At 41.8% G+C, this 24,225-nt stretch overlaps 1 protein-coding gene across 1 annotated transcript in view; it reads right to left on the bottom strand.

Moving 5' to 3' along the window:
- Window positions 1-1,071: 1,071 nt before the first annotated feature.
- The window catches only part of ATP5MC3 (ATP synthase membrane subunit c locus 3), a 56,143-nt gene continuing 32,989 nt past the window's right edge, over window positions 1,072-24,225 (bottom strand). The window contains exons 2-3 of the mRNA XM_061612691.1: window positions 2,136-2,332; window positions 1,072-1,238 (exon numbers count right to left, since the gene is read on the bottom strand). Coding sequence (XP_061468675.1) covers window positions 1,124-1,238; window positions 2,136-2,332 — 312 coding nt within the window. The 3' untranslated portion in view covers window positions 1,072-1,123. The remainder of the gene's footprint in view (window positions 1,239-2,135; window positions 2,333-24,225) is intronic.

Raw genomic sequence — 24,225 nt, 5'->3', positions numbered from 1 at the left:
ATCCTTAACAAGACATTGAATTGACTGTTGAAGGGAGCTGCACAGTTAAGTGTGTTAGCAAGTAGGAAGACAGTGCTGCACAGCAACAGAAGTGTCTTCAGCATTGTTTCTTAGCCTTCTGCAGCAGGATCTAGGATATGTATAGCAAGTGTCAAAACTATCCTTTCTTGGAGTATCAGCATCAGTTCCAGCTTTTGCAGTTATTTCCAGGCCACACAAGCACAAGCAACAAAAGCTTTCAGGTAGCCGTTCCATAGTTCATTCATGAAACGTTTTTTTTAAAGTTCCACATTTAACCCAACCATCATAGGTTATGGACATATCACATATAGGTGAAATAACATGGCTGGCAAAGAAGCATTACTTACAACTATGAAAGCCAAACGTTACTTTGTAATGCAATTTAAACGTATTCATGATAAAGCTGAAGTCATGTATATAGTATGAACTGTCAAATTCCAAATGCTATTCCACCAAGTTTTTACTATCTATCAGGATTTATTCTAAGCTTTTTTTCCTACTGTGCAAACAGCCAGCACACTACCCGCACCTGGACTAGTCAGGTAATTTATCTCATAATATACTATTAGCAGGTCTTTTTTTGCAACAGTACCTGCACCCCCCCCTTTTTTTTTTGCTGCACCCATGGTACTTTTATCAAGCTATGAGTACTGGCACCTCTTTTGTTATAAGGATTTGGAAAGAACCAGTGTTTATTAATTTTCTATTAATTTTTTTCTCATCTATTTCTTTTTTAGAAACTACCTAGCTCCTTTTTAAATCCCGTATGCTCAACTGCACAAAATGTTATTTCACACTGCACAAAAATGTGTCTAGCTGCACATTAGAATAAACCCTGCTATCAATTTCACCAACTTGGATTTCCTTGATAGAAGCTTCTGGGGGATAAATCCAGACCTCTTGGTCCCTGGGCAAACTTTTGGTAAAGTCAAGCTATTGAAAAAAAACAAGAAGACACAGCCAGAGTTTAAACTTATTATCATCTTTCATTAAGCTGCTTTGGAAGTAGCATACTGTACATTCCATGATAAACATTTTTCCAAACCCAGGTTCACAGAATCACACTGCAGTTCATTGATACCAATGTTACAAACAGATCTTTTCACATGGCAAACAGGATCAAGAAAGCAACCATCAGACAGAAGAGACCCATAGCTTCAGACAGAGCAAATCCCAGAATAGCATAGGAGAATAACTGCTGCTTCAGAGAAGGATTCCTAAAATAAAGTCAAGATACAAAAATTTCTACAAATTTCAAAGGAAGTAATTCTAAACAGATGCATCAGTATTATACCCTATGTAAAGAAAAGCTCAAGTCACCTAGTTACAGAACAAAGCGCTTACAAAATAAGTTTTTAAAAAGCCATGTGTGGAAAGCTTATTCCACAGAAACTAAATGTGATAATTTACACAAGTCACTATTACAGCCAGGTGTTTGCAGTTCAAACATCTGAAAGGCTGACAACCATGTGGTAGCTACTTAAACTGTTGCTGTTTGGTAGTTGTAAACGTGAAGTATAGTCTAAGCTTAACCTAGTCTTAAACATTTCCACAATGCAAGCACCAGCACTGATGCCATTTCTAGACACGACAAATTTTATTCATCAAGATTTTTTAAACATCTTGATCTTAAACTCCAACTTAACTATTTTTTAATATCTGTAGCTTTTGCTTGCCTTACTTTGACGTTTTAGATAATCTTCAAGGCTTTTATGGCAGTATAGAATGTATTAAGTAAATAGAATGAACTATGGTTTGTTTTTGTATAAGATCCTAGTCCTATGCAAGGCCCAAGGCCTTTGAATTCCCAACAAAAGACAAATCATGTTAAGATTTTCCTCCTGCTACATCCATTCTGTCCCAAATATTGAAGTGGTTTGTTTCTTAATACAAGGCAAAAGAAAAACACAGAGCTGCCACAACCCTGCAGTTTTTCCAGCCTTCTCAGCTTCCAAGACCAGCTAACTGTGCCATGAAGGTGAATGGAACAAATTACAGTATCCTGCATTTGCAAAAATGCCACAACAGATACTTGAACACCTAGTATAGGACAACGAAGTGAACATCTTATTCATGTAACACTGACTTAAAAGTTAAAAATCAAGGACATTTACATGGCATAGCCAATGATTAAACTCCCGAAGACTGTTCTGATACGAGAACCAGAACCAGCCACTCCTACTGTGGCAGCACCAGCACCAATAAATTTGGCAGCCGTGTCAATGTCCCTGCTGATAGCACTAGTTTGAAACTCCCTTAGTGCCAGTTGACTGCCAGTGTTGTGAGCCCCAATAAGGAAAACTGTGTTGCCCTAAAAGGAACAAGAAGAAAACCCATGGATTAAATTTAATGTAAAGAATAGCTAAAGATTTGTTCTACCAATGTTACCAGCATTCTACAGACACATTTCTTTGGACAGGTACTAATAGTGCAAGGATTTATGAAAGTGTTGATTCTTCCTACATTAAAAAAATAATTGGAAGAACTGCTTAGAGCAATCAGGATTCTGGTGACCACAACACCTTCTGCCCATTTGGAGCAATGGACAGAGAGATGCAATCCCACCCTCCTGGAAGACACAACTAGCAAGAGAAGGCCACATTTCAGTATGCTAGTCTTCATAATACCCACCTCAGAGATTCTGCAAGCCAGGTTTAAGTAATTTAACCTACAAGACGTCAGCTGGGAACCAACACATAAGCAACTTATTTATTTATTTATTACTTGATTTATATCCTGCCCTTTCTCCCAGCAAGAGCCCAGAACTTCAAGATCCTTGGTAAAGAAGCAAACTACAAACAAACCTTTGCTATCCCTGTTCAGCTGGAAGTCTGTGTTATTCCAAGTTCATTATTGCAAAGTTAGTGGTCTTCAACCTAGGGTCCCCAGATTTTGCTGAACTACAACCCCCATCACCCCTAGCCAGCTTAACCAATGGTTATGGATGATGGGAGTTGTAGTCCAAGTTTTATGGTTGAATTTGAAGGCAGACAGAAAACACAAGGGAGCATGCCTTCACAAAAAACTGCAGTTTGATACTTTGTTATAAAATTACTAGGACAATAACACATTTCCAGGTCAGATTTTCCCTGGGTGGGATCTGTCTGTGCTTTTAAAAAAGGCTTAGAAGGAGAAATGCAGAAAATTGCGGTTTGTGCCAGCAAGATGGGTACGAGGACTCTCACCTGTTGAATGTTTGCCTAGCATGCAGCTAATAAAGGTACAAAAGCCCTGTTAGGATGAAAAAGGTGGTGACCTTCCATGCTGCATGTGGCATGATAAAGTGATAGTTATGAACGGGCAGGTGGGCACTCCCATGATCCCCCAATACACACACCTTATGAGTACCTCTTAAAATGCATCTGATTAAGGTCCACAATGCTGCTCCTATAATAAATTTGTTTGGCTTTAAGGTACCACAAGACTGCACAGCTCTGGCAGCTCACCAAATGAGGAAACTAGGCTTAAATACATTGTTGTCTGTAATCCACTGTGCTTGGAAAACAGAAAAGAACAGCATATCCTTCTTTTGGATATCATTTATTATTACACATGTGTATAGCCATCCATGAATAAAATTCTTTAGGCAAAGAATAAAATTCTCAAAACAAAAACAATCATGCGGTATTTGAAAAACACAGTAAGTAAAAAGCAACATACATCATATACCAGTAAAAATAATATAAAATGTGCCCTAGCAGAGATAGAAAAAAAGTCATTTGCAGCTCAGCTTAAAACTACACTGAAACAATTAAAATGATAATGTAGGGTTAATTTCAAACCATATTAAAACTGTAAGACTTAGAGGTTGTTACTCTCTTTCTCTGGATGTCCCCACTGGACCCAACTGTTGCATTGTCCAGAGAGATAGGTTGTTATACTGAAGTTTGTGGCCCAGTGGGAGCCATACTGCACCACTTGCTAGCTGGGAACTTCTGGCCTACAAGCCTAATTAGGTCTGACAAGTCTCTACATTTGGCCTGTGACTGAGGCAACTGCTTCAGCCAAGCCACACCCACTTGCTCTATGATGTCAGGTGCGGGGCAGATAAAGGCATGTCTCCCTGCTGAAAGCAGGAATTGAGCACCATGTTTGGCCTTTGCAAGTGCCAATGATCAGCTGATGTCAGCCCCACCACCTGTCAAAATGGCCTGCAGGGATTAGGGGACCTAAGCATCCGGCCTGCTGGCTGGAAACAGTCCCCCCTCCACTGTCGTACAGAGGCTAAGTGCTCATTTGTGCTCACTTGCTGTCTGGGTGGCTCCACTGAGCCCAGCCTTTCCCGTTAGGCCACCATGAGAAAGGGCAAACAAGTGGCCAGAGGTGGTAGAAGTTCCTGTAATGAGCAGCTGTCTCCTCTTACTTCCCTTCCCCGTTCTTCCCCTTTGGGCAAGTGGCAAAGTGAGTATTTATTTATTACATTTATAGCCCACCTTTCCTCCAAAGAGTTTTGGATGGCATTCATGCTTCTCACCCCTTTCCCTCATGTTTTATTTTATCCTCCCACCAGCTCTGTGAGGTAGGATGGCCTGAGAGAGAGAGACTAGTCCAAGGTCACCTAGTGACCCTCATGGGTGAGACTGAACCTCTCAGGTCCTAATCTGACACTCTAACCCACATGTGAGGAACCTTTGGCCCTCTACATGTGCTGGTTTTGACCTATAAAGCCTTACACGGCTTGGGACCACAATACCTGATGGAACGCCTCTCCCGATACGAACCCACCCGTACACTACGTTCAAGATCAAAGGCCCTCCTCTGGGTGCCTACTCCAAAGGAAGCTCGGAGGGTGGCAACAAGGGAGAGGGCCTTCTCAGTGGTGGCCCCCAAATTATGGAATGATGCCCCTGACGAGGTGCGCCCGGTGCCAACACTGTTATCTTTTCGGCGCCAGGTCAAGACTTTCCTCTTCTCCCAGGCATTTTAGCATGTGTTTTTTAATTGTTTTTTCATTGTTTTGAATTTTAAAATTGTGTTTTAAATTGTTTTTAAAATATGTTTTTAAATTGTGTATTTGTTTTAATGTTTTTGATTGCTGTAAACCGCCCAGAGAGCTTCGGCTATGGGGCGGTATACAAGTGCAATAAATAAATAAATACATGTTGCTGAACTACAACTCAGTAACCACAGCAGGCATGGCCAATGGCCAGGGATGGTGGGAGTTGTAGTTCAGCAACATCTGGACGGCCAAAGGTTTCCCACACCTGCTCTAACTCCTAGACATTCTGACTATGCTACCCAGAAAGAAAGAGAGAACAAGTGAGAGAGCATAGCAGAGACAAGGGTTTCATTTGTGTGTTGCTCACTCACATACACTGTGTGGCCTGCTAGTTGGGGTTCGGTGTTGTCCCAGCTGCATCCCCAGAAACTGGGCACAGGTCATTGTTCCTACAAGGGCAGACTCCTCCTATCACTCATTCATGCATTCTCTGGGCTGCCCTGCTGACCTTGGCGCTTCTTGCCACACCTCCCAGAGGGAGAGGATAGGTGTGCAATTAGAGGCAGCAGCATCTGCTCCTTGCAACTCACGGTCACATTACCCAAACTTCTGAGAGCTGCCTTTCCCTCAATACGCCATCCTCTCTGCTGGCAAAGGCTTCTTTGCACCTCAGGCTCGGTTTCATATGTTGTGTACAGTACATATGTATTTTAAAAACCATTCATCCTGCATTCGTTTTCCCAGTGACTTACAAGGCAATAAACCAATTAAAAATGCAATTTAAAAAGAGGCAGCATAAAATAACATACAACAACATATGTGCAAGGTGAGCAGCTCTGGGGAAGATAATGCCATAAGTGAGGTGCTATCATTGAAAAAGACCTATGGCAGCATCCAGGGAAGGGTCTCCAACCTAGATGAGATCTTAATGATGTGGAAGGAAGCGGTTGTCCTCTAGGTGCCCAGGACTGTAAAGGCAGCTGATGGTCTGAGACAGGAGGCAATTTTTCTGACTGTGGCACAAGAGTGACAAGGTTTTCTCTGTGGCAGCCACTGCCTTTAAAATGCCCTCCTCAGACATTTTCTCTCAGTGCCAAATTTGTTATTCTTTCAGTGCCAGTTGAAGATCGTTTTACTTGTCCAGGCCTTCACCTGCTATTATATTTCTGTACTAAGGAGTTAAATGCAAAGTGCCTCTGAGCACATTGCTGAGATCCAAACAGAAGAGGGGAGGCAGAATCTTATGCCATGCAGATAGTCCTCCTCCTCATTTTATTTAATGGTTTTCTAGTTCACCTTTTAAATTGTATACTCTCCCAAGGCTGCTTACTATTAATCAATAAAATGGAACATTCACATTTAAGTTTCAAAATAGCACTATAAAGAATTAACAACGTAAAATACACCAACAGATAATAGCAGTTCTTAAGGATGCAGCCCTATGCTTTATACTATTGTAAGCGGTCTGCTCATTCAAACTTCTCGTTAGCCTGCATTCCCCTGATGAAGGCCTGAAAATTAACAGGCTGAAATGCATTGGGCTTACAATACAAATAAATTTCTGTTTTTCCAGCATCTTGGCTTTGGCCCTCCTTCTTTTTCAATGGTATCAAAAGCCACTGAGAGATCAAATAAGAATAACAGGGTCACACTCCCCATCCTTCTCCCAACAAAGGTCATCCATCAGGGCTACCAAGGCCGATTCAGTCCCATAACCAGGTCTGAACCCAGACTGATATGGATCAACATAATCTGTTTAATCCAAGAATACTTGCAATTGCTGCTCCACAACCCTCTCAATCACCTTCCTTAAGAAGGGGATATTTCAGACTGAGTGGTAGCTGTCGCAAACCAATGGGTCCAGGGTGGGCTTTTTCAGGAGTCATCGGATCACTGCCTCTTTCAGGGAGGTTGGAACCACTCCCTCCTGCAACGATGCATTGACCACACCCTGGATCCACTCAGTCAACCCCCTTGGCAAGCTTTAATAAGCCAAGAAGGGCAAGGGTCGAGGGGACACGTTGCTGGCTGCATCGTTGCAAGCACCTTGTCCACGTCATCAGGCCACATCAACTGAAACTGTTCCCAAGAAGTTGCAGCAGATGTTGCACTGGACACCTCACTGGGGACTACAATAGATGTGGATGAGGCAGCAAGATTGCTACGGAGGCAAGCAACATTACCCTCAAAGTGCCTTGCAAACAATTCACAATGGGCCTCTGAAGGGTCTAAAACCATTTCCTGGAGTTGATGTCAACAGACCCCTGACAATATGGAAAAGCTCCACTGGAAGGCTACTTGAGAATGCAATGGTGGCAGAGAAGTGAGCCTTCTTCACTGCCCTTACCGCTGCACAATAGGCACAGTTATGATGTTTTACTCATGCTCGATCAGCCTCACAGCACATATTTTGCCACTTGCACTCTAGCCGTCATCCAGCCTGTTTCATTGCCCTTAGCTCACTGGTGTACCAAAGTGCAAACCGAGCTCCACAATGTTGGAGAGGGCACTCAGGGGCAACCGTGTCAAGAGCCCAATGCGCCTCACTGTTCCACAGCGTGACAAGGGCGTCAACAGGGTCACCTGCTCTATCTACTGGGAAGTCCCCCAGGGCATTCAGGAATCCTGTGGATTCCATTAGTCTCCAGGGGCAACCATCTTATTTGGTCCATCACTCTGTTATTTATTGCAAACAGAATGCATTGTTAAGAGATACATGCTGCAGACTTTTAGTTCATCAGGATAGGTAAATGGAAGACACTGGCCTTTAATCAGGGCTCCCCTCAGCTGGGAACTTTTCCGCCCCTTGGCATTGCCTTGTCTGAGAACTGGACCCAGGCAGAGGCACTGAGAAAACTTATTCTTTATCACCACTCCTTTGATATCAAGGAAGCATATATCCACAAAGCATCCTGTCCCAAATATTTAACTCATAGGATTCATAATAAAAGACATATGATTGCCCTATATTTTAAACCATAACTGATCATTACGTTTTTGCATTTAAAAGGATGACACACTCTTTTAACCAAAGATTTATTTGAAAGCCCTCTACATTACTTGCTGTGTTTGCATTCCTGGAAGAGAACCTGTCCCTAATGTTCAGATTTGATGAATATACTTGTTTTCTGGCATGGCTAGATTCATTTCCATCTGTTTGTTTGGCATTGTTCCCATTAAAAATGTGTGGTGCCAATTTCAACAGGACATAGGTGTTAACCAAACATGGTTTGAGAAGAGGGGGAGGCCCTCATAACACAGCAAGCACCACTTTTACTACCAGGAGATCCTGCTGTTTGCAAATAATTCCAGCTTAGGGCCACATGCTTCATTACATGAGATCACATCTGTAGGTGCTTGTGGGCACCATAAAAGCAACAAATGGCTCCTGGAGTTCTCTTTCAGTTTAGCTTGGTGTTTGGAATATTGCATGGGAAAGTGTCGCTGAGCCTGGAAGCAAGAGGTTTTATAGACAAACCTTTTGACAGATTCCCTACTTCAATTTAAGAAACCTTTTGGAGTTTGCATGGGTTGGTGGATTATAATTGGTTCAACAGCTTTATAGGCTTTGGGGAGAAAGGACAATTCGAAATTACTTTCCTAAAGGCATATCTTGTCCAAGGACACATAATTGACATTATTTACTAGCAAATCTGGCACCACATGCATCAAATAATATTAATGCAGGTACAAATTCTGACAGTTCTTCTTGTGTTTATCAGCAGACACAATCTGCAGTAGGTGCATTGGAATGATGAGGTTTGAAATAGCAAGAGGTGAAATTGCAATAGTCTTCAATCTCTTAAACATGGCTATGAATGCTTGGGAGTACATATTGCCAAAAGGATCTATGAAGTTTTGGAAGGATTTTAGATTTGGATTTTTTATTTGAGGTTTTTTTTAATTAATTGATCCCAGATAGCACTTTATGTATCCAATGCGTTGGTTACAGTTTTTGGATAGGTGCACTGCTAGGAACCTCATGACTCCAGACAGAGAAATGAAACATATGTCCATATGTGCTGATTTTTACATTACTTGTTCTAGTAAATATTAGCTTTGTTTACAAATCTTGCCCACTCATCATTATGTCTTCCCTCATCACAACCCTATGAGGTAAGTCACCATTATTCACATATAAACTGCTTAGAGGTTTCAACAATTAAGTGGTTTACATTTTAAAAAAAATAAAAAATAAGATTTGTGAAAAAGAGGGATTGGGAACCAAATAATCTGACTCATAACTGCCTATGATGTGAATGTGGATTCTTTTAAAAAATTAAAACCATGCGGATAACTTATACCCATCTATCATAGCTTAATGAGCAAAATCAATGTAACCGGTATATACAAACAACTCCTAAAATGCAATATCAAAACATTTGACCAAACACATTTCAACAAAGTCTCTTCAGTGGTCAAATCAATGGAAAGACACCAAATATACAATTCAGCATAAATCTGTGTAACAATACAATTCACAGTACAACTGCAAAGGATAAAAAATATTATTTAAATACTGGAAATATGATGCCTGAATGGCACTATCACATCACATAATTGGACAGTATCTTATATATTGGTGTTGCATTCAGGAAATTTACACACCTTACTTTTGAAGTTTTAAATGGTGAGTCTGTATAAGAAGTGTAAAGTTTTTTCATATTTAGATCAGCATTATATTTCCAGGATTTAAATAATATTTAATCAGATGTTTTGATATTGCATTGTAGGAGTTGTTTGTATATACTCGTTGAGAGCAGTGTGGCGTAATGGTTAGAGTGTTGGAATATGACCAGGGAGACCAGGGTTCGAATCCCCATGCAGCCATGAAGCTCACTGGGTGACCTTGGGCCAGTCACTGCCTCTCAGCCTCAGAGGAAGGCAATAGTAAACCACCTCTGAATACTGCTTACCATGAAAACCCTATTCATAGGGTTGCCATAAGTCGGAATCAACTTGAAGGCAGTCCATTTCCATTTTGTATATACTGATAACATTGATTTTTGCTCATTCATCTATGATAGATGAGTATAAGTTTTCCACATGCTTTTAATGTTTATAAAGTATCCACATTCACATCATAGACAGTTTTGAGTCAGGTTATTTGGTTCCCAATCTCTTTTTTTCACATTTCAGTTTGTTGGGACATATTTTTTCATATGTTTGGTTTGTTGCTCCATGCAAAATAAGATTGACATGCCTTTTAATTGGTAGTTTTTATTATGCATATTTTAAATTACTGATTTTTTTGTATACTTGGAATTAATTGGTCAACTTGTTTTTAACTTCTGATTTTTATTGATAATTTAAATGTATATTTTATGTTCTACAATTAAGCAGTATACAAATTTAAATATTAGACAGGCGCTGTCCCTGTTGTCTTTTCAGCACCTACTGACCTTCCTCTTCCAACAAGCCTTTTAAGCAGAGACTTTTGTCCCAGTCTGCATCTGAAATGGAATTATTTTTAAGATGTTTTTGTTTTGTTTTAAATATGTTTTTAACATGTTTTACTTTTTGTTGTTTTGACGCCCTGGACTCCATTTGGGAGGAAAGACAGGGTATTAGGCAGAGCTTGGAAAAGTTACTTTTTTGAACTACAACTCCCATCAGCCCCAGGCAGCATGGCCACTGGATTGGGCTGGAGGGAGTTGTAGTTGAAAAAAGTAACTTTTCCAAGCTCTGGTATTGGGAGGGTTCACTTCATATGAAAGGAGGTTGTGTGTTTGGGTATCTATACAGATCAGCTCACCTGCTTCACCGTTTAGAGGAATATCTGCCTTGGTGATGAATTATTACTTCTCCCTCTGGTGGCTGGGATGTGTTGTAGCTGCCTGACCATGGAAAGTTAGCCAAGTTTCAGAGATCAACCAGAGTATTCTCACAACAGCTTCACACAACATATACGCTGAAAAACAAAACATCTGGATGCCACTCTTGACTGTACGTACATCTGTAAATATCAGTGTGCACACCATTAGGAACCTGTTTTGGCCAGGTTTCCAAGGGCAGCTCCGTCTTGTCCTTGTTGTTGCTGTTCCATTCCTATGCCACTTTCTCACCATTTAGTGACTCAAAGCAGCAAACACATAATGTATGGATATTACACCAATCTTTAAACCAGTGCTTGAAAAATTCATTTTAAACAGGAATTAATTACAGTTCAAGTTTGCTCCCTACAAAAAGAAACTAATTCCATTCTAGTTCAATCCGTGAATCATTCACGGGGTCCTCTACATTTCCCCCCCAGCCTTCAGAATTACAGCAGCTGCTCTGCTAAAGTATAAAATATACTTAAGAAGACTAAGAAAACATCAAAACACACAGTATAATGCAAACAATTGTTTTATTTATTCTTCCCAACAATTGTGTTCTTTAAGATTAAACAGTCACATCTCTTTTTAGATAGATAAAAATGTTAAATGCAGTTGCAACAATGAAACACAGAGTTAAGTGCAATGAAACCGCTACATATCTAAATTATTTAATTAAAATTAAAATTGAACTGAATTAAAAATCCCCCAGAGTTCCACTGCAGAACGAACTTAATTCACATTCAGTTCAACTGGAAATTATAGGAACTATGCTTAAGTGTAATTCAGATATTTTTTAATTAATTCAGTGAACTGGAATTAGTTCATTCCAACCAATGTTTTAGACACCAGTGCACACATATCCTGAAACCCCATCTCACATAGAGACCTGGACCCCAACTCCAAGGGCCTGCCAAAAGCCTGTGGAGGCTCTATTTTCCTGTAGCTCCATTCAGAGAGAAAACAGGTGCTGAACCCAACACTGGGGGCCAATACCAAATAGGGATAGATGAATCAGAATTTTAGTGCAAATGTGTACACATTTTTGTATGCAAATTCCCCTAATACACACATTTTGCAAAGCAAGTTCCTCTAATGCAGCCTTTCCCAACCGGTGTGCCTCCAGATGTTGTTGGACCGCAACCCCCATATTTTCTGACCATTGGCAATGCTGGCTGAGGCTGATGGGAGTTGTGGTCCAACAACATATGGAGGCACACTGGTTGGGAAAGGCTGCTCTAATATAATGCATTTTTGTGTGTTATTTTTGCTAATATATGCATTTTTATGCAAACCTTACTAGGGATGGAAAGATCTGTCAATTTCACTTCTCTCAGTTTCTCATTTTTCCAATGTTAAATTCAGTTCTCTAAATTTCTGCAGCAATCTGTGATTTTTTAAAAAATCCTCATGAAAATTCTCCACCATTCTAGTGTGAATTTCTCCAAATAAACACATTTTTGTAGGCAGTTTTGACAATACACAGTTTTGCAAGCCATTTCTCATCACATCATGCCTTTTTGCCTGTTATTTTCACTCATATATTAATTTTTATGCACACTTTCCCCTAATACATGCATTTTTGTAAATATTATTTAGTTAGTGAACTGCATCCCAAAATTCTAATAAATGCAAATTTCGAAGGATGGCTGTGTTTCGGTTCTCATATTGTTTCGGAAAGTGCGAATTTGATAAATTCTGCTTGAAATGCAAACTGAATCGAAATTCTCACCCATCCCTAAACCTTACTCTAGTATATGCCTTTTTGTACACATTATTCAGCTGGAAACTGCATTGCAAAATTCAAAGAAGAGTGAATTTCAAAGGATGGTTATGTTTCTGTTTGTGTATTGTTTCAAAAGGTGCAAATTAAGTATGCTTGCCTTTAAGTGTGAACTGAATCAAATTTCTCCCCCATCCCCAGTAGTGACATCAGTTTCCTTCCCCCACCATTGCAGCCAATGCTTTGTTGTTGGGGTGGGGAGGAATGCAGAACATGATTATGTCAACAAATGAGATAAGTTTTATTTGGAATTAGGGAAGAGGAGTGGAGGAGGATAGCTGTTCTTTCTGCCAGTGATCACTCTCTCTCTACACCTCTCATTTGGCCCTGAAACAAAGCTTGTTCAAGTTCCATGAAAATAAAAACTGCTTGCTTCCTTGAAGTGGTGGCCTATTATTGTTCTAAGAGTCATGTTTTTAAATTACTGTTGTGTGACATCACTTCAGTTAATTGTAGGCCTGTGTTCTCTGAGGTCATTCAGTTTAAAGATGTGTGACAGCTCCCCCATTTTAAACCCTTTTCTTTAAAGATAGTAGGCTAATTTGAATATTAACTACCTGCCAAGTTTAACACACCTTAACAAAAAACCTTTCCTTCCTGACATGTAGGGCAAGAAACACTGTGGTGTTCTGGTATAATGCCATAACTTTCCTCTCTCTCTCTCATTATTTTAATGACAGTGGCAAGCCTCTGATTATTCCCAGGTGTTTCTGCTTCCCCCCTTCTCCTTTAGCCATGAATGTGACCATTAGGGTAGGAGCTATAAAGGATGTGTTTCCCACTTCCTTCTATGCCTGTCTCTTAAAAGAACTGCAAGTCCACCCTCTTCCATCCCCTCCAATTCTCTGAGGTATCCATTGAGAATTTGTGTTGACTGCCTTAATTTTCATCTCCTATAATCATTCCCTGTCAGATGGCAGTTAAAGTTTAATGGCCCCTGTAAAAATGGTCTCCTTTCTTCTTTTAAACCATCATGTGTTTTTTGCTTAGTAAACTGTTAACTGATCACAAAACATGAAAGGACCACTGTGATGTTCCTATATTAATGTATATATGGTAAGTGTTGTTGTTTAGAAGATACATGGTAAGTGGAGTGAAAGAGGGGGAGTGAATGGGCAGTAGAATGCGAGATGATTGGCTGAGTGTTTAAAATGGCTGAACGTATAAAAGGAAGAGTGAGAGTGGAATCTAGGGGGGAGAAGAGAACTGAGTGGGTTGCTTGGTGGGGTTTAGAGAGTTGTTTACCAGGAGGGAGGTGGAGTTCGGATTAGTATTGAGTAAAACCATATGCTTATGTGCCTTAAGAAGAAATCTTGTTAATCTTGTTAGCTTTGTTATCTGTAATAAATACTTAATTTGGTTTACCAAAGGCCTGATCCTTGGCTGGGGTTTCACAGACCAGAAGGGAGGGTAAGGTAATGACCAAGGCTGAAGGGGAACTGTAACAAATGGTGGCAGCGGTGAAGAGAATAACAATACCAGTATTCAGAGTCTCTGGGAATACTAGTATTGGGACGTTACTGGTGGTTGCCTAGCAGGGGGATCTGTTGAGATCTGTGCTAGAGCGGATAGGTAAACCATAAGAGAGTGCGGTCCGGACTGGTAGAGTCCCTGGTGGTGCCTAGAGACAGGCAGTAACCACGAGCAGGTAGGAACCTGACAGGGAGAGCCAGGGAAGGGCGTCACATGTGGTGGCAGTAGCGGTGGGATACGAACAACAGAGAATCCAGATACGAACCAAAGAGAGTCCCAAAGACACGTGGTGACAAAGGAGACTACGTCACAGGTGTTGGCTGTAGCAGTGAGATACGAATACTAGACAATCCCTAATAGTTGTGTGGCAAACAGAAATAACAAAACAAGATTACTTGTGAGAGTGACTGGCAAAGAGTGTGTGGCAAAGAGTGAGTGAACTCAAACACCATGGCTGAATACATAAAAATGAAAAGAGAGGAGCTGGTGGAGAAGTGCATAACATTCAATTTACCTCACGAGGGTAAAGGGGTAGATGAATTGAGGGTAGCACTTATAGGATTTGCTACTACCCAGCAAAAACAACCGGTCAGGGAAGAGACCCCAGAAGGATATTTAAGCAATCCCGCTTATATAGAGTACTTGAGAGAGAAGTTGAAGATGGAAACTGAGAGATTGAGGATGGAAGGTGCAGAGAAGGAAAAACAGAGAGAGTTGGAAGCTGAGAGATTGAGGATGGAGGCTGAGGAAAAAGACAAACAGAGAGAGTTGGAAGCTGAGAGATTGAGGATGGAGGCTGAGGAAAAAGGCAAGCAGAGGGAGTTGGAAACTGAGAGATTGAGGATGGAAACTGAGAGAATGAGAGTGGATGCGGAGATACAAGGGGAAAGATTAAAATTGGAAATAGAGAAGTTTCATTCTGATGAAACAAGAAAGGACAGAGATGGAGCAAAAATAAAAATTACTCCAAAGGACTTTGCTGTCTATGAGCCTGGTCAAGATCCTCAAATTTACCTCAGCACCTTTGAAAAAGCAGCTCAGTTGTGGGGGCTACCTGAAGATAAATACATGCAGTATTTATCAAACCTGATTAAAGAGGAATTGGCTGAGGTATACCAATATTTCCCCTCAGACAGGCCCGTCACCTATGCTGAATTCAAAGAAGCAGTGTTTAAAAGATTCAGACTGGGGCCTGATTATTTTAGAAAGCTTTTCAGAAACTGCCAGATACAGACAGGGAAGTCTTTCGTGGAGCTGGGGGCAAAACTGATGGACATATTTGGGAAATGGCTGACAAGTGCAAAAGCTCAGTCTGTGGAGGAGGTGAAAAACCTCATGATATTGGATCAATTATACCATCAGTTACCACCAGAAATAAGGCTCCTGGTCAAAGACCGTTCCCCTACATCGGTGCAGGAGGCCGCAGAGATGGCGGATCACTTTGTCTCCAACAGAACTGGCTGGGTGGGGAAAACATCAAGAGATTTTAAACCCAGACCACATAATGCTGGCAGAAGGGATGTGGTACTACAGCGAGTGAGTCCTCCAGTAAAATCTGAAGGGCACAGGACACCCCAGAGTGGATCTGTGTACCCTAAAAGTGAGGAGAAATTATGCTACAAATGTGGTAGACCGGGGCACCTACGTTTTCAATGTGAGGTTGCCAACCCCATTAGTAATCCTGCTCAGACAAGGACAGTGAAAACAGAGCCCAAGGCTTTAGAAACAGCGAAAAAGGTTCAGTTCTGCCAGATAAACTGGACAGAAGTAACAGACCTTGATTCAAGTCTGAGAGAGGAAGTGAGTGTACAAGGGGCAAATTATTGGGCATTGCTTGATACTGGTGCCGCTCAGACATTACTGAGGCCAGATTTAATAAAATCTGAGGTAATATTACCTCAGGAAACTGTGACTATCCAAGGAGTGAGGGGTCAACCAGAAAGTTTGCCTGTGGCCCTGGTGGATATGACTTGGAGAGGCCGAGAGGGCCGATATAAAGTAGGCATTAATGCCCAGCAACAAGAACCAGTAATACTGGGAAGGGATGTAATGGGCGCCCAAGGAAAGATCTATGTAGTGACCAGACAGCAAATTGGCAGAGAAAAAGAAGCCATATTAAGGGGGGCTGAAACAAACAGGGTGGAATCTGTTAACCAGCCTCAGGTCACCATAGCAACCACTAGCAGGCCTGCTGAAGGAGACAAACTGTATCAAGTGGTCTCTGATAATGATGAGGCAGATCAATTCAGGGAAGAGCTACAAAAAGATATAAGTTTGAAGCAGATAAAGGAACAAGCTCTGACCCAACAGATTCCTTTCACTGACAAACTGAGGAATCAAGTTTTGTGTGAGAATGGGATTTTATATAGACTGTGGATGCCTGCTGAGAGAAAGGATGAATGTGAACCAGTGAAGCAATTGATAGTACCTAGCAAATACAGAACCAGATTGCTAGAGGTAGCCCACGATGTCCCATGTGCAGGACATCTGGGAATAAAAAAGACCAAGAGGAGATTGGCTGCACACTATTATTGGCCAAACATCTCCAAAGATGTAAAACAACATTGTCTATCTTGTGGAATATGCCAAAAGGTGGGAAAAAGTGGAGTAAAGACTAAGGCACCCTTAAAGCCCCTTCCTATAATTGGACAACCCTTTTATAGAGTGGGAATAGATTTGGTGGGCCCTTTTTCCAAACCCACAAGGCATGGCAAGAAATATCTAGTGGTGGTGGTGGATTTTGCCACCAGGTACCCAGACGCAGAAGCACTAAGATCCGTGGAAGCCCCTGTAGTGGCAGAGGCTTTATTAAAAATCTTTATGAGGCTGGGTTTCCCTCATGAAGTGCTGACGGATCAAGGCAGTGTATTCATGGGAGAAGTGATGCAATGTATGTGGAAATGTTGTGGTCTAAAACATCTAAAGACCACTACTTACCATCCCGCCACTAATGGGTTAACAGAGAGATTCAATGGCGTTTTGAAGGGCATGATCAGAAGCTATGTTCAAGATCACCCACAAGACTGGGATGAACGGTTGGGATGCTTCTTATTTGCATACAGAGAAGTCCCTCAGGAGTCAACAGGCTTCTCACCCTTTGAACTCATGTTCACTAGAAAAGTGAGGGGACCTTTGGAACTATTAAAAAAATCATGGGAAGGAACCCTGGGAGAGTACAAAACATCTGTAGTAGATTTTGTATTGGAATTCCGCAGTAAATTAACATCAATGATGGAGGTGGTGGAAAAGAATTTGAGTCAAGCACAGGAGAAGCAACGTTACTGGTATGACAGAACAACCAGGGAACGTGTGTATGATGTGGGAGATATGGTTATGGCGTTCATACCCAGGAAACATGACAAATTACAGGCTAACTGGGAAGGACCATATACCATCAGAGAAAGGCTTGACACAGTGACGTATGTAATCACCACAGACCAATTAAACAAAAGCAAAGTGGTTCATGTAAATATGTTAAAGCCTTACCATACCAGGGATGTACAGGTGTTGCAAGTTACCTTATTCCCTGAGGGAAGTGGGCCTGAACTTCCAGATTTGGTACAGGAAAGCAAAGACAAAGGAGGGGTAGATCAAGTGGAATGGTCAGAGGAGGTGAAGGAGGAAGTAAAAGAGGAGATTCTGAGAGTTTTGAAAACCTATAGGAATCTCTTTAGCAACAAACCTGGCCGAACCAGTATAGTTATACATTCCATTGATACTGGAGATCATGCCCCAATCAGATCTGTTCCGTGCCGTGTGAATGGGAAAGTTTTGAATGAGATCAAAAAGGAGGTGGAAGATATGCTGGAATTAGGAGTGATCAGGGAATCCATCAGTCCCTGGGCCTCAAGTATTGTCCTGGTTCCGAAAAAAGATGGAACGACAAGGTTTTGCATTGATTATCGGCTAATCAATAAAATTACTGTCCCAGATGCGTATCTTATGCCTAGGGTAGGTGCAATGTTAGAGTTATTGGGGGCAGCAACCATTATCTCTACACTAGATCTCTGTAAAGGATTTTGGCAAATGGAACTAGACGAGCAATCCAGAGCCAAAACTGCCTTCAGTACACCAGATGGGTTATATGAGTTTGTGACCTTACCCATGGGACTAAGGAACTCACCAAGTTCATTTCAGAGGCTAATCAATACTGTGTTGCGAGGCATGTCAGATTTTGCAGTGGCCTATATCGATGACGTGGCCATTTTTAGCAAGTCGGTGCCTGAGCATGTCCAACACCTGACAACAGTATTGGAGGCCTTAAGAAAAGCAGGCCTCACAATAAAAGCTAAGAAATGCCAGTTTGGACTAAAGGAAGTAATCTATTTAGGACATAAGGTGGGGAGTGGGAAAATCACCCCCTTATGGAGCAAGGTGGAGGCAATACAAGCGTGGCCGATCCCCTTAACCAAAAAAACAAGTAAGGGCATTTCTGGGTATGGCTGGATTTTATAGGAAGTTTGTGAGAAATTTTGGGGAAATAGCAACCCCCTTGCATGAATTAACAAAGAAGAAGTGTTCTGAGCGTGTGGTATGGACGGATGAATGTCAGAAGGCTTTTGATCTACTGAAGCAAGCCTTGTGCCAAGGACCCATATTAATAGCACCAGACTATGAGAAACCATTCATCGTGGCTACAGATGCGTCGGACCTGGTGCTGGGAGTCGTCTTGCTACAGGAGAGAGAAGGCACCAGACATCCAGTGGCGTACCTGAGTCGCAAGCTGACGCCGAGGGAGAAAAACTATTCGTCGGTCCAGAAGGAGTGCCTAGCGGTCGTGTGGGGACTGAACAAGTTGCGCCCATACGTGTGGGGACGAAGATTCACAGTGACTACGGATCATCGGGCCTTGTTATGGTTGCAGACTATGAAAAACCATAACACTATGCTGCAGAGGCGGTCCTGGGCCCTACAGGACTATCAGGTGGACTTCCAGTTCATCAAAGGCAAGGACAATGTACTGGCCGATGGACTTTCCAGGCAAGTGGCTGGGACTGCAGTGACGTGACCAGACAGAGGAACAAAGAAAGACATTTTCCCCATAGAGACTTTTATTTGTTAACGCGACGTATAAATCCTGGAACAGGAATAATACTCTGCTGTTGTTTAAGGGGGGGGAAATGTGATGTTCCTATATTAATGTATATATGGTAAGTGTTGTTGTTTAGAAGATACATGGTAAGTGGAGTGAAAGAGGGGGAGTGAATGGGCAGTAGAATGCTAGATGATTGGCTGAGTGTTTAAAATGGCTGAACGTATAAAAGGAAGAGTGAGAGTGGAATCTAGGGGAGAGAAGAGAACTGAGTGGGTTGCTTGGTGGGGTTTAGAGAGTTGTTTACCAGGAGGGAGGTGGAGTTCGGATTAGTATTGAGTAAAACCATATGCTTATGTGCCTTAAGAAGAAATCTTGTTAATTTTGTTAGCTTTGTTATCTGTAATAAATACTTAATTTGGTTTACCAAAGGCCTGATCCTTGGCTGGGGTTTCACAGACCAGAAGGGAGGGTAAGGTAATGACCAAGGCTGAAGGGGAGCTGTAACAAATGGTGGCAGCGGTGAAGAGAATAACAATACCAGTATTCAGAGTCTCTGGGAATACTAGTATTGGGACGTTACTGGTGGTTGCCTAGCAGGGGGATCTGTTGAGATCTGTGCTAGAGCGGATAGGTAAACCATAAGAGAGTGCGGTCCAGACTGGTGGAGTCCCTGGTGGTGCCTAGAGACAGGCAGTAACCACGAGCAGGTAGGAACCTGACAGGGAGAGCCAGGGAAGGACGCCTCACAACCACCAACACAATTATTCCAGAATTCACATCCATATCATGATTTCAGTGGAAAGTGAGTGGGAGAGATATTATTATGAGTTATGTCACCTGAGATTTCTGTTTGTGCTCCATAACAGCATGCTAGCTCATCTCATCAACTGCAGTAGTCTCTGTATGTATGTATGTGTACTCCTGGATGCACTAGGCTTGTCCTGTTAATACGCATCAATCATCATAAAGATAATGAACATTCCAGGTGTCGATTCCCAGTTCAGCAAAGCACTTAACTGTTGTTTTCTATACAGAAGAACAGCATTCCTCATAGGCAAGGTTGTTGCCATGTCTGCACAACTTTGCAAATAAGCCTACAGATGTTACTAGCCTGTCCACCTACTCCACATACACTTACATCAGGCTTTTGTAGCACTGTATCAACAACAAAATAAACTAACTCTGTTCAAATCTGCAAATTTAACTTCTTCACCCATGTAACTGCTGTCCTGGTAGAGTGCTCTGCTGCTTATCTGAGGTGTTTCACCATCATATCTGTCATAGGTTTTGTTTTTATTTTTGTTTTTATTATGTTTTATTGTTTTATTCCTTGTTGTTTGCCACCCTGAGCTCCTTTTGAGAGATAGGGTGGGATATAGTATCATAGGATTGGGGGATTGGTCTGGATGATGTCTTTGGGTCCCCTTTCAGCCTGTGATTTTGAATTTGTAGAGATGTCATTTGTATTAGAGAGACCTGCTGAAATGGTCAATCCAGTTCCTTTCATAAGCTAATAATTCTGGTCAAGCCAGTCTCTTTGTTCAGCTGATGGACCTGATTTACATGTCTGAAGATTTGGCAACTTACCATACGAATGGGGGCAGCTGTCCCTTGTCACCTGGCTGGGCAGGAAATAGATTTTGGTTTAGTCTGAGATGGATCTAGGCACTGGAGAGACACAGAGAGTCTTGCCTCTTGTGCTGAATCTAAAGCTATGGCTTTGGGAAATCCTCCCCTAGAAGCCTAATGGGGAAGCAAGATCTGTTGGAGTGTTAATGCTGTGAACTCCCTCCATGTTGCACTCAGGTTGTATATGTGTGTAAATAAAACCACCAGTCTCCTCTAGGGTTGCCAGGTTCTTGGCCTGAGACTGATCCTGTATCTTTAGGAGAAGAGAAAGTCAGCAGGTGTTCTTGCAACCCTGTAATGAGGAATACCACAAGGTGGAATTCTCCCTTCCCCCTGCACAACTTTCAAAGATACAGAAGACCTCTTGGAGGCTGGGCCCAGCCTCCAAGAGGTCTTCTGCATCTTTAAAAGTTGTGGAGGGGGGAGGGAGAATTCCACCTTGTGGTTTTTCCCATTACAGAGTTGCAAGAACACCTGCTGACTTTCTCTTCTCCTAAAGATACAGGATCAGTCTCAGGCCATGGACCTGGCAACCCTAGTCTCCTCTGACCTTTATTCCAAAGAAACCAACCCTTGCTTAAGTGCTGGAACCCTGGAAGTCTCTCACCGCTCAGAGATTTGGGTGTGTGCAACTATAGCTTAAGTAAGTAAAAGTTGGTGTAGCATTCCGCTGGTATAGCAGGGCTTCCACCATATCCTGTTGCCCTTCAGCCATAGTAACCTGAGTACAGGATTGCTCTGTAAGTCAAAGTGGCAGGCTGAGAATGTGGACTGAAAAGTGGACAAATGCAGGGTTCAGCATATGGCAAAGAGATGCTGTAATGTTTTTACCGTGCAGCACGCACACACCACAATTCCACACGTACCATACTACTACAAAGCTGTTGAAAATTAGCAGAATGGCTTCACAGTCAGTGCAGTTCAATGTGCATGCAGGGTAGGTGAACATTATGGCAGTACTATCCCTGTTTAACCTCTTGTTGAATTCTGCATAGATGCAGTCAAGTATTCACATCCTTAGTGTGTCAACTTAGAATCACAGGGTTGATTCTAGCTCAACCTGCTGCGGAGGCAGGAAATCCTTGCAGTACCCCTGGTAGGTGGTGATCCAGCCTCTGTTTAAAAATCTCTAACAAACGAGAACACCCCCCTCTGTACCTTCTGAGGCAGTATATCCACCCTCAAACTGCTTGTGCCACCAGAAAGATCTTCCTAATGTTTAGTCAAAATCTGGTTTTGTAATTTGAAATCATTGGTTCAAATCTGCCCTCTGGAGCAGCACAAAACAAATTTGCTCCATCAGCTTTGTGAAAAAATGGCTATCATATCACCTGTTTATAATTTCTTCTCTGGGCTAAGTATATCCATATTTTGTGATCAAGAAAGTGATGGGATGTGCACTGGAAAATCTGGGATAAAATTAACTGGACACAACATCATATAACCTTCTTGCAAACAAATCAGAATGAATGCTCAATAAACAGCCAGCGTCATCTAACCTTGCTGAAACTTTGTGGAAACAAATCAGGATGAATTATCAATAAACAGGTCATCTAGAAGAAACCTCAGTTTCTGTTGAAGAATGTGGTCCACTAACACCCCTATATCCTTTTTGCATTTAGTACTGTCAAGCCAGATGTCATCCATCCTATATTTAGTCCATCTGGTTTTTCCTGTCTAAATACAGAACCTTACATTCATTTCTGTTGAAAGAAATTTTGTTAGTTTGGGCCCAATTCTTAATTCTGTGAAGATCATCTTGAATCCTGTAGCTGTCTTCTAAAGCATTAGTTACCCTTCCTAGTTTGCTGTCATTTGCAAATCTGACGAGCACCACCTCTGTTTCTTCATCCAAGTCAATCATAAGGATGTTGAAAAACACTGGACTCTGTGGGCAGAACCCTGCAACAACCCAAACCACTACTCTCTCCAAGGTGATAATGGTTGAGAATCTGTTCCCCCATCTGCACTATACATTTAAAGCAGTATCATACCACTTTAAACAGTCATGGCTTCCCCCCAAGAATCCTGGAACGCGTAGTTTGTGAAGAGTGCTGAGAGTTGTTAGGACACCCCTAATCATAGAGCTACAATTCTCAGAGTGATTTAAAAATCAATCCACATCCCAGGGAACTCTGGGAATTGTTGCTCTGTGAGAGGAATAGGGCTGCTAACAACTCTAAACATCCTTAAACTACAGTTCTTAGGATTCTTGGGGAGAAGCTTTCAAGTGGTATGATCAGTGCTTTTTTTATTGAGGTGATGGTACTCATCTCTTGATAAAAGTATAATGGATGCCAGCACAAAATGGCTTCCATGGGCAGCAAAAAAAGAGGTGACGGCAGTGGAGGCTGGTAGCTGTGATGGCATTAAAGCAGTGAATCTGCTCTGGGTTTTAGTCCAAACTTTCAAGGAGCTGTCTAAGTGCTGGGCTCTGAGAGGCTTTACCCTCACTGCCACCCCATTCCTGGTCATCTGCTGCATTCATGATTCATTGCTGAATTTCACCTGACTGATAGAGCCTCCTGGCAGCACTCCTATACCAACTCTGGGTTTCCCATTAGGTCTGCTACCACTTTTACTCTCAAGGTCAGAGGGCAAAAAGAGAGAATTGGGGGTCAAAACAGGTTTTGGGACATGGCCAAGGAAGTGTCTGGGGGGTGGCAGATGCCATGTCAATGAGACTAGGTACTATGGGCTGCCTAAGGACTATAGCAGGTTTTTCCAGGTCCACAGCTATGCTGGGGTTCGCCCAGGGTCTCACATCTCTTCTTCTGAGGCGGTCTCCCTGGGGGCCCAGGTCAGGCGGGATCTTGGCACATGGATACATTAGTCATTTTTTTTATACCACATTTCCCACAAATGCATCTGTACTCAAACAGGTTGACATGAAAAACAGTCTAAATAAAGTAGTACAATAACAATACAAGATAAAAAGTATAATATCACTACAACATAGCACTAAAAAACAATTAACAGTTAAGCTAACATTAGGGATGAGGTTTGCTGCCTAGTTCCAATCTGCTTGTATTCCATTGTTCTATCCCGATCCACCCTTTTTATGTTTCCCCTTGCTTTGGCACTTGCCAATTCAATCTGCTGTTTGTTAGTGGGGAAAATGCATAATTTTTAATGTAAATGCCTATGTAAATGATCACAGTGTTCCACATGGCTTATTTTTTTTCCTTTTAATCACACCTACACACTCTTATGAATGCATCAACTTAGATAAAATTACAAAAATAATTAAGTAAAACCAGGCAAAAACTTTAAAAAAATCTGTGCAGATTACAGCTGCAGCCCACCGCAAGAAATCAGTGCTGGTCTGAAAAGATAGTGGAGTGTCAAATTCAGTCGGAGTCTGATTTAACGAATATTCTCCCCCATCCTAGTTAACATACATCAAAATTTAAACAAGCATAAAGTTCACCTACAGATCAAGTAAAAATATCAAATATCACATCCAAATGTAGTCTCAAAGCTGATAACATTAGGAAACCTCCTTCTCTTCCAGTCTTTTATTTCTTAA

This window comes from Rhineura floridana, chromosome 2, assembly GCF_030035675.1.
Source record: "Rhineura floridana isolate rRhiFlo1 chromosome 2, rRhiFlo1.hap2, whole genome shotgun sequence".
Lineage (NCBI taxonomy): Eukaryota > Metazoa > Chordata > Lepidosauria > Squamata > Rhineuridae > Rhineura > Rhineura floridana.
Note: the sequence above shows the minus strand (reverse complement) of the source record. Positions and strands in the feature narration are given on the sequence as shown.